The 11,605-nt window shown below is 39.8% G+C and overlaps 1 protein-coding gene and 1 long non-coding RNA gene across 2 annotated transcripts in view; one reads left to right on the forward strand and one right to left on the reverse strand.

Moving 5' to 3' along the window:
* The window catches only part of Sin3a (SIN3 transcription regulator family member A), a 54,392-nt gene extending 43,968 nt beyond the window's left edge, over nt 1-10,424 (forward strand). The window contains exons 17-21 of the mRNA XM_005347409.3: nt 874-1,047; nt 2,211-2,303; nt 3,130-3,224; nt 7,630-7,837; nt 9,422-10,424. Coding sequence (XP_005347466.1) covers nt 874-1,047; nt 2,211-2,303; nt 3,130-3,224; nt 7,630-7,837; nt 9,422-9,652 — 801 coding nt within the window. The 3' untranslated portion in view covers nt 9,653-10,424. The remainder of the gene's footprint in view (nt 1-873; nt 1,048-2,210; nt 2,304-3,129; nt 3,225-7,629; nt 7,838-9,421) is intronic.
* Nucleotides 1-11,605, reverse strand: part of LOC113456052 — a 15,280-nt gene that overhangs the window by 2,173 nt on the left and 1,502 nt on the right. The window lies entirely within an intron of this gene.

The following is an 11,605-nucleotide window of genomic DNA, read 5'->3' on the forward strand; positions in this document are numbered from 1 at the left end:
AAAAAAAAAAAAAAAAAAAAAAAAAAAAAAAAAAAAAAGGATTAGGAATCCTATATAATGGGCTCAGAATTTTGGAGCCCTTGCTATTCTTCCCAGCACCCACATGGTGGCTCACAACCTCATGATCCAGTGTTCTCTTCCAGCCTCTGAGGCCACCCAAACACATAGAGCTGACACCACGGCTCAAACTCAATGTATATAAATAAAAATAAATGTTTTTTTTCGAAATGGATCTTGTTTTTAGAGTTGTCTGAGCTACCTCTCCACACTCCAAGTCTCATAAAGTTTTATTATTTAACAACAACAAAATAAAATTCTTACAATAGGGCTTCTTTCCTATTCTAGCCTGTTTTCCAAAGTATTTGTGGATTGGATAAGAAATATATGTGAAAACAAAATTGTAAATAATTTAAAAATACATGGAGGTGGGAATACAAATTATGGAATCTGGTATGGTGGTACATGTCATAATCCCCAAACATGGGAAGTGGAGGCAGGAAAATTAAGACTTCAAGGTTATCTTCAGCTACATACTAAATTTGAAACCAGCCTAGACTACATTAGACCTCGTCACGAACAAAAACAAAAGCCAGGTAACTGCAAAACATTTTGTAAAAAATACTTGGGTAACATTTTATTTACTCTGTTAGGAAACATGAATGGAAAACATACCATTGAGACTTGGTTCTGCTTTACATATATGTGAGTTTTCTTTATGAAGTGTTCATAAAGGCAGGAGATCCTGACTTGGTTCTTTTCCATGAGCATGATAATGCTTAACTTTGTAATTAAAAAAAAATGTCTTTAAGTTGAATGACTAGAGGATAGGAAAAGAGCTTTCCTCTCTCACCACTGGTCTGTTCTTTATTCCAGCTACAGCACATTGTCAGCGATGAGGTCTGTGTGCAGGTTACTGACCTTTACTTGGCAGAAAACAATAATGGAGCCACTGGAGGCCAGCTGAACAGTCAGACATCAAGGAGCCTTCTGGAATCAACATACCAGAGGAAAGCAGAGCAGCTTATGTCAGATGAGAACTGCTTTAAGGTAGGAGCTGCTACTGAAGCGGATCTCCAAAACCAAGTCTCCTTTGGACAGTCTACTTCGATCCTTTCCTGCCATTCATTCGCTCACTCACTCGTGTTTGTGTTTGTGTGTGTGTATATGTATGTGCACAGCAGGAGCTGTACACTATACAGGTTTTGTGCCCCTCCCTTTTTTTATATACTCTGTCTCATTGGCCTTGAGCTCACTGAGTTTTTTGGGGGGCTGGCTGTCTCTCCAGTGCTGTGCTTATGAGCCAGAGTTGTGCATAAGTATTGGGAATCAAACCAGATCCCTGTGCTTCTTTGGCACCAAGCATCTTACCAACTGAGTTGACTGTCCCAGTTACTTTTACTGCATTTAAAACAAAACAAAACAGTAAAATAAACAAAAAACAAGCTTCCTTAGTCTCAGCTTTTAAAAATTTACAATGCTTTGTAAATATTTTTTGGAAAATGTTTATGTGTAAAAATCAATGGACCATTGTCCTGCTAGCCCAACAGAATATTCTTTTTAATTTCTTTTCATTTTTAATGTTTGTAAATTTCTTGTGTGAATACCATGTTTACATCATGTCTACCCCTTTCTTTTCTCCATCCAATTTCTCCTGTGTTCCCTTCCGACTTGCTTTCATGGCTCTTCTTTAATGTTCACTCTCCTGTATGTATACAACCCACGGAGTTCATTTGGTGGTGTTCATATGTACATATATTTAGGACTGACACCTGGGGTAACCTATCGGGGCTTGTCACTAGAGAAAATAGGTTCTCCCTCTCTCAGCAGCCAGTGACTACCTGTATCTCTTCATCTAATGGTGGGCCTTTGTGAAATTTCTCTTCCACGTTGGAATATCAGCTCATGTCATGCAGGTCTTGTGTAGGTAACCCTATTTTTGAGATTTCGTGGATGTGGCTTCCCTGTTATGTCTAGAAGATACTATCTCTCAAAACAGATGTCTTGGTCTTCTGGCTCTTAAAATCTTTGTGACTCTACTCTTTCCTGAGCCTTAAGCATTGCAGATATATCAGCAGCTTTTCAATAACCTCATCTTTTTCTTTGGAACAAAATCTTATCATTTTAATGCCTTTCCACAGACATTATGACAGTCTAGGTTTATAGCCTTGGGAATTTTGTTTTATGTGTTTACGGTCTTCTTCTGTTTTCAGCTAATGTTCATTCAGAGTCAAGGCCAGGTTCAACTGACCATTGAGCTTTTGGACACAGAAGAGGAGAATTCAGATGACCCTGTGGAAGCAGAGGTATGGACAAGTATATCTCACATAGAGCTTGCCTAGTTGCTCTGGATTCTTGGGAGCTGTAGCTCCGTAGGGTTTCTGTGATTATGTTTTTAGGATTTACTTTCTATTTTATTTTACTTATTTTTGAGAGAGGGTCTCTCTGTGTACTCCTGGCTTTCCTGGAACTTGCTCTGTAGACTAGTCTGACCTCAAACTCAGAAATCTACCTGCCTCTGCCCCCCAAGTATTGAGATGAAAAGTGTGCGCCGCTATTGCCTGGTGAGCCCAGGAATTTTTAACTGAGGGAATATATTATCATTGGTCTGCAATGGTAATATAAGTAGGGGCCAGGCCACATAGATGATGTTTGGGAGAATAAGAAGAGACCATTTGGCCTATGTTTGTCAGAACTTTAATTTTTTTCAAGAGGTGTCAGTATTCCAATTATTAGTGTGGAATGTATCGATGACACTGTTTTGCAGTTTCTACAAATCTATTTTTGATAACTATCTCAAATGTGCTATCTTGTTGGCTAATAGCGTTTAAGTAATAAGCATGTTCTTTAGGGAAAAGGGTGTTAATTTTTATTTTCACAGTTCTGGGGTTCAAAGGCAAACTCTTTACCACTGAGCTATAATCTGAGTGATTCCCCCCCTTCCCCCCCGGCCTTCATTGACCTCAAGTTTGCAGTCCCTCCTGTGTTAGTCTCCCAGGTGCTAGAATTACTTTTGTATACTATCACACTAGGCTATTTTGTTCTTAAAATCTATAGTCTTTGGACAGTTTGTGGTAGGATTAGACTCATGTAGCTGTTTTTATGATCTTTCTCTTACATTTGTCTTCCTAGCGTTGGTCAGACTACGTGGAGCGATACATGAGTTCTGATACTACATCTCCTGAACTTCGAGAACATCTGGCACAGAAACCAGTATTTCTCCCAAGGCAAGTCTGCAGAGTCACCTCTGGTGGTGCTACATACTGTTCACAGCATGGAGGGGGCAGATGGAGGGCAGATTGAGAGTCTTGTTTTCCTAAATTGTTCATCTGTTATGTCTGCTGAGGATGGTATTAGAGCATTTGCTGGCTTACCTGTAAAATCTCCAACATTCAAGAGGCGAGAACACTAGAGAACCTGTGGTCCTCACTACATCGGGTAGAGTGTGTGTCCATGGATCAGTGATTCACTAGCAGGACTCAGCATGCAGCCATATTCAGAACTCCAGTTGTCACAAGAAAATACAGAACAGATTCAGCAAAAGGAAAAGGCTTCTAAGAGTCCTCTCCAGCAGAGTCACATAGGACAAGTTCTATAATACCTCCAAACCATCACTGTGTTTGGAGCTCTGCCTCCCAGAGAAGCTCATTGGACTGGATGCCAGGCGTTTTATTGAGGTTGATATGTAGGCACACCATTGATCCCCGCACAGAGGAGGCAGAGGCAGGCAGATCCCTGGGTTTGAGGCAAGTCTGGTCTATAGAACAAATTCCAAGACAGCCGAGGATACATACAGAAACCCTGTCTTCACCTTGAAGGGGGAAAAAATAGAGACCGTCTTCATGACATGTATCAAAATTTCAGACAGAAGAATAAACATTTTAGATTCATTGAACCACTTTTGTAGTTTTGGGGATGATAGAAAGGGCCTCCAAATCTCTTATAGCCGCTGTGTAATTCTTTTCTGTTTAGAACTTTAAATTTTTCCCCATATACATACAAGTTTAATGCTAATCCTCTGATTTTGAAAACTATTTTAGAAGTAGTAATTGGATAGATGAGCCAGTTATGTGGTTTATACCAGTGATCATGGAATTGGAAAATTCTGGCACAAGGATTGCTGGGATTTCAAGACTAGCCTGGGCTATACAATACAACCCTTTCATATAAATCAGGATTCTCTAGGGGAACAGAACTTAGAGAATGAATGTATTTAGAAAGGGGATTTATTAGAATTGCTATCAGGCTGTGGTCCAGTTAATACAACAGTAGCTGGCTATGAATGGAAGGTCCAAGAATCCAGTAGTTGTTTGGTCCACACGGCTGAGTGTCTCAGCTGTCTTCAGTATAAGTCAGAATTTCAAAGAAGTAGGCTCTAATGCCAGTGAAGGAATATACTTGATAGCAAAGCAATAGAAAGCAGGCAAGGAGTAAAAGCTTCCTTTTCATCTCATATAGGTCTCCATCAGTGTGGACCAGATCAGTGATGGAGCTTCCAGTTCAAAAGATCTGGATTAAAGGGGTGTCTTCCCACCCCAAAGATCCTGGATTAGAAGTAAATCTTTCCACTTTAAGCAAAAGTCTCTCACTGGTATATCTTCCGTGTTTTAGGTTTTAGTTAATTCCAGATTAGTCAAGCTGACAAGGACATCATACCCATTATTTTCTCTTAAAACTGAGAGCAAAATATTTTAGAGCTAGCCATGATGGCCCATGCCTTTAATCCCAGCACTTAGGAGGCAGAGGCAGGTGAATCTCTGATTTCAAGGCTAGTCTGGTCTACAGAACAAGTTCCAGGACAGGCAGGTCTACACAGTGAAACCCTCAAAAAAAGTCTCCAAAAAAAAGACATAAAACCCAAACCCTCAAATCCCTAAACATTGTATTCAAGGATGACCGGCTTCGTCTCAGCACATAGAGAAAAGTGTTTCCCAGGTTCTGTACTCAGCGGTCTGCGTAACCAGCTTTGAGCATTTGCCAGGCATTTCTCAGCAGGGTGGAGATCAACTCTATATCATCTTGTCATGTCACATTTTAAGATTTATTTGGTTGGTTTCTGTTGTTTTCAGACAGGGTCTCAGTATAGAGTTTTGGTGTCCTGAAATTCACAGAATTCTCTGCCTTTGTCTCCAAGTGCTTGGATTAAAGGTGTGCACCACAGTTTCTAAATACTTGACAATAAAAATTGTTTCCCAGGGGCTAGAAAGGTGGCTCAGTGGTTACTACAAGCACTTGTTCTTACAGACTACCTGGGTTCAGTTCCCAGCATCTACATGGTGGTTTACAACCATCCATAACTCGAGTTCCAGAGAATGTCCTCTTCTGACCTCAGGCACCTGGTACTCATATGGTGCGTAAACATACATACATACATACATACATACATACGTGGGATCAAAACCCTCATACAACTTTTTAATTTTTAAATATTTTAAAAGTCTGTTTTCCTTTAATCTGGTTAGGAAATGGAAATAGTTGGTAGAAATTTTTCTTAATATGATTTATTTAACATCTAAAGGCAAAATAGTTTTCATTCACAAATAAAAGAACCACATAACATTAAACCATTAACGTACAGCCATTTTAATTTAAATCTGATTTAAAAGAGAAAATGGGGGCTGGAGAGATGGCTCAGATGTTAAGAGCATTGCCTGCTCTTCCAAAGGTCCTGAGTTCAGTTCCCAGCAACCACATGGTGCCTCACAACCATCTGTAATGGGGTCTGGTGCCCTCTTCTGGCCTGCAGTCATACACACAGACAGAATATTATATACATACTAAATAAATAAATAATTTTTTTAAAAAAAAAGAGAGAAAATGGATGTGTAGAACAATAATTTTACAGATTTTCATTTTTAATTATGTGTATAGTGTATTTTCACATGAATGCAGGTGATCACAGAAGCCAGAGATGTCAGATCCCCTGGTTGCCATAAATGCCGAGAGTTGAACTCAGGTCCTCTGGAAGAGCAGTAAGTGCTCTTAACTGCTGAGCCATTTCTTTAGCCCTTTATTTTTTATTTTTATTTAATTTATTTTGAGACCGGGTCTCACTATGTAACCTTGGCTGGCCTGGAACTTGTTTAGACCAGGCTGGCCTGGAACCTGCAGAGATCTGCCTGCCTCCATCTCTGGAGTAGAGGGATTAAAGGTGTGAGCCCCCACACTGGCCCATGAGAGTAATTTTAAAGTTGGTTACTTCACCTCTTGAGTCTTGTGTCTTGTGGCATATGTATATAGTACTCTAGGAGCAGAGGCTGGAAGACCCTGAGTTTCAGCAATATAGTTAGACTTTATCTCAGGAATTTCTTTAAAAGAATTACATAATAAAGACATTAAGAAAACTGATTAGTGGTCAAACAGCAAATATAAATCAGTTAACAATGGTCCAACTTCATCTTCCATGTAATTTATTAGCTTTTTTTACTAAAGAGCAGATTAATTCAAGCTTTTTCTTCTATATCTACTGGTTTATATTTCCATCTGAAATTAATATTTGAATTGAACACAATAATTGTTCATTTTTCTCTTGAAGTTTAAAACTCACCAAGTGATTTAGACAAACATTAGTTTATAGTCCATTGCTTATGAACTTTATAACATGCTAGATAACGTTTTTCTAAGTATATAATATAGGCAAAAATACAAAAGAATAAATTTAGTTTATTTCTCTAATTTAAAATACAAAGTAAATATTGATGATTTAATCTCAATAATACCCTTTTACAAAGAAAATCAGAATAAGCATAACTTTGGGATTTTGATACAGGGTCTCTTATGTAGACCTGGTTGTCCTGGAACTCACTCTGTAGACCAGGCTGGTCCCGAACTCAGAGATCCACCTGTTTCTACCTTGTGCCTTGAGTAAATTGTTTTCATAGATGATTAATTATTTGAGAGGCATTAAGTCTACTAAGTATGCTAAATAAATATCAATGTGTTTTACATTATCCCTTTAAAAGTCACTTTTGTTTCTGCCAGTGCTTTTATCACAGACAATTTTCAGGTACCTGGAAGCTATGGAGCTTATGGTAGTTATTGTCACTTTCTCCAAAGCTCTGTTTTATTCAAAAGTTCCAATCTTATCATTGACAATAAATATGTTGTTTTTCTTGATGTAATGTGCCCTTTTGAGAAAATATCTTGCATGTTCCCAAGGCTAAGTTTTTATTCTGTTGTCTTTCATTTGTAAGTCTGGTAATTGCTCAAGTACCTTTCAAGAATGCTTTTTTCCTTCAATACACAAAGGGGCTTTATGGGTAGTTCCCATTTCATCACAAGACACACTAAAATGATGGAGATGAGAGCTAGAGAGATGGCTCGGCAGTTAAGAGCACTGACTACTCTTCCAGAAACCTGGGTTCAATTCCCAGCACATGGCAGCTCACAACTGCCTATAACTCCAGGATCTAACACCCTCACACAGATACGTGCAGGCAGAGCACCAGTGCACATAAAATATAAATAAATTATTGAGAAAGGATATAGACCATTGCACATTTTTATGTATGTGTAGTTAAAATTGTAGTAAGTAATCGTGAGGCACTTACATAAGGAAAGAGCATTTGGTAGGCGTCATGGAGATCTGTATAGAGATGGTTTCTCAACCTGAAGGGCTTTTCTGCTTTGTAGAAATTTACGGCGTATCCGAAAGTGTCAGCGTGGTCGAGAGCAACAGGAGAAAGAAGGGAAAGAAGGAAACAGCAAGAAGCCCATGGAGAATGTAGAGAGCCTAGATAAACTAGAGTGTAGGTTTAAGCTGAACTCCTATAAAATGGTGTATGTGATCAAGTCAGAGGACTACATGTACCGGAGGACCGCTTTACTCAGAGCTCATCAGGTAAGAACTGGTGGTTGGGTTTCTCTACATTGCCCCCAGTCCTACTGCACTGGTGTGAATAATTTCCTTTTTATAAAAGCCTGTTTCTGGAACAGTCCTTATGTGAGCAAGTGTGTTTGTTTGTTTAGGATCTTGTAATAGAACCACAGACTTCATGGCTTAATGAATAGAAATTGCTGGGGATCTGTAGTTCATGGAGGAACACTTCTTAGTAGAAGGTCTTGGCATGGTCCCCAAATACCTGTTTCCCACACATACTTAGAACATCTTTGGATTCTCAGACCTAAAACCCCCAAGATGTGTCATAAGTGTTGGAATCTTTCAGGCTCTGGGGGAGAAGAGCTGTTGGTGCTGTGTTGTGTTAGTGTCCTGGGTCATTCTTAGATTTCTCGTGGATGTCTAAAGAAATGTCATTTGGAAGGATGGCTGTGTGGGGTGAAGGCTTCAGAGTTTTGCCTATAGCTTAACCTACAAGAGCTTGTTAAACACCTGGTTTTACTTTCTAAAAAAGCATTTCCCAGTGTTACCATTTAAGTGTCTCATCTTTTGTCTGTGTGGACCCTGTTTTCAAGGGCTGTCTCACTTTTTATGTAGCATGTGTTACAGCAGGTACAGCCACAAACTAAAGCAAGTGTGTAGTGTTTCTGTGCATTATGAAGGAAATAAAAAGTCAAAGGAACCGACATTTGGGTCTTGTGGCTTCTCAAGACCAGGATACTTGAGACCTAAATAACAAGTTGTAGAGTTAAGGGAGAAGTGTTTGCAACAGAAATGTAAGATTCAAGGCTGGGAAGAAGGGAAGGCATTAGCATATTAACGAAAATAGAAACAGTGGGTCAGGTTGAAAGCTATAGAAAAAGGAGACATTGTACAGTTGTAAGGGGAGGCGAAGGCACATTCGTCTCAATGGGTCATGCTTCAGATTTTGTTTCAAATATACTGGGACCCCTTTGTTTACATTTATTTTATGTGTTCATTTGTGTTTATGTGAGTGTGGAAGTCATAGGATGAGCTGTAGAAGTCTGTTTCCTCTGTTTGGGTGCAGGGATGGAGTATAGGCCATTATGCTTAGTGTCAGGTACCTTTACCCACTGAGGTATTTTGCCAACTTACCTTTATTTATTTATTTATTTATTTATTTATTTATTTATTTTTGTTTTGTTTTAAAGATAGCATTCTACAGGCAGGTCTGGAGAGATGGCTCAGTGGTTAAGAACATGACTGTTCATCTGTAGGAGCCAGGTTCAATTCCCAGCACCCATATGGCAGCTCACAACTGTCTGTAACTCCAGTTCCAGGGGATCCAGTGCTCTCTTATGACTTCTCAAACACCAGGCACATAGATGGCAATGCACATACATACAGGCAGAATTGCCCACTATATACATAAAGTAATAAAATTAGCCAGGGGTGGTGGCATTATTTTTCAATCCCAACACCCAGGAAGCATGGGCAGGCAGACCTTGAGTTTGAGGCCAGGGAGCACTACATAGTGAGACTCTGTCTCAAACAAACAAATAAATAACTGGCTTTTGTATTTGAAAGGTTTGTTTGCCTATTTTATATTCTCTCTCTCTTTTTTAGTCCCATGAACGTGTAAGCAAGCGTCTGCATCAGCGGTTTCAGGCCTGGGTAGATAAATGGACCAAGGAGCATGTGCCTCGTGAAATGGCAGCAGAGACCAGCAAGTGGCTCATGGGTGAGGGGCTAGAGGGCCTGGTGCCCTGCACCACCACCTGTGACACAGAGACTCTGCACTTCGTGAGCATTAACAAGTATCGTGTCAAATACGGCACAGTATTCAAAGGCCCTTAACTCCAGAGCCAGAGCAGGTAGCTCAGAGGGGTGTGTCTGTGTGTGTGTGTCTGTGTGCATATGTATGCACACACTGAAGAATCAAGGAAGATGCCTTTCAAGCCACCAGTGCAACCTGGCACCAAGCAGGAATGTGGACGGATACCTTAGAAAGCTGGAATTGGCACTTTTCCCAAGGGTACTAGCCTGCCCAAGAGGGAGTGAAGTCCATGCAAGCACAGAGACAGGCAGCTTGCTTGCACACACCAGCAAAGCTCAAACCAGAACTTCCGTGACCTGACCTTAGATGAACAACCAGATGCTGTTACTCTTTGGATGGATGGAGGCGCATTTACAAAACAGATGGACTGTAACTGATGGTCACTGCTCCTCTCCCTACCCCCAAAAGGTGGCGAGGAGACTGCATTTGATGACACCCTGACTTGAGCACATCTAAGATCCCCTGTTAGATTTTATCGGAGATCTGCTGTTTGGCTTTGGGATTGATACCTTGTGGATTTCATTTCTGAGTCCTTGCAGCCCACCTTCCTCCCTCTTCTGGTTCTCAGCCTCAACAAATTCCAGTCAGTCCTCCTTTTTAGCTCCTGTGGGACTGTTTTATACCTGCTTCTTTCCTAGTCTACCCTAGTGCCATCCACCAGCTTTACCCACTCACACACATACACACACACTCACACACACACAATTTTAACTTGGATTTTCTTTTTTTGTAAATAATGTACATACTGTCAATTTTTTATTAAAGGAAATATGCTTTGATGTGCTAGCATAAGTGCTCTAGCTTCTTGTGTACCATAGTACTATGTGGCTCCAGATTTAGTACCTATAAAGAGATGTACAAGACATTTATTACACTTTTTACCAAAGGGAGATAACCATTGTAGTACTTTTGTGTAAAACTTGTCTCCCCCTCCAACTTTTCTTCTTTTTTTCCCTTTTTCTTTTTTTTTAAATGTAAATAAAGCTTGGTTCTTAAGGAAATAAGTAACCCAAGTCCCTTGTCCTCACCAAAGAGCTACTAGAGATTGGCTTTAGTTTCTTTTTTAGGTTACAAATAAGATTTTGCTTTAAATAAATAGGTACTTGAATTTGTCAAATCAGCATCTATCAGAAGATGGCTCCGTAGGTAAATGTGCTTGCCACACAAACCTGATAACCTGAGTTTGATCTCTGGATCCCATGATGGAAGGGGCGGGCTAACTCCCAAAATGCACTCATACACAGGCACACCCAGGTTTTTTGCTTTTACTTTCCTTTCAGAATTTTAATTTTCCTTACTGGGAATGAGGCAGCAACTCAAGATACCAAGCCAAAGTAAATGTCAAGTTGGAAGAAGTTGGAAGGGAATGAATTTTATATTTTGCTTAGCAACTTCAATGATCAAACATTTTTAAAAGTGTAGCGATAGGCTTTTAATCTTAGCACTCAGAGGCAGAAGCAAACAGGTCTCTGTTCAGGACCAGCCTGGACTACATATATAATTTCAGGATGGCCAGGGCTACAGAGAGACCCTGCCTCAAAAAATGAAATTTTTTTTAAAAAATTATTTTTGTACACTTGAATGTGTATGGAAGTTAGAACAACTTGAAGTCAGTTCTAGGGATCAAACTCAGGTTGTCAGGTTTGACTATAAATGTATTAATCTGTGCTGTTATCACCTTCACCCATCTATCTAGACCCCACTTTTTAAGTTACATAAGTTGAAACATGAACATTAAGGATCTTCAAATATGATTGACCTGGACTTCCTAGCCCTCATAGTTAGAATTGGGTATCATGTTATTTTCCAGTTAAAGAAATAACTGGTACCTGGGCCCCACATGGTAGGAGGAGGGACTGTGTCGTCGGCAGTCCCCAACCCCCCCAATAAAATATAGCAACGTTTTATAGATTCTCAACATTACCGTAATGGAAAAAAATGGCTCCTGGGCTTTTTTTTTTTTTTTTTTTTTT

Source organism: Microtus ochrogaster, chromosome 5 (assembly GCF_000317375.1).
Source record: "Microtus ochrogaster isolate Prairie Vole_2 chromosome 5, MicOch1.0, whole genome shotgun sequence".
NCBI lineage: Eukaryota > Metazoa > Chordata > Mammalia > Rodentia > Cricetidae > Microtus > Microtus ochrogaster.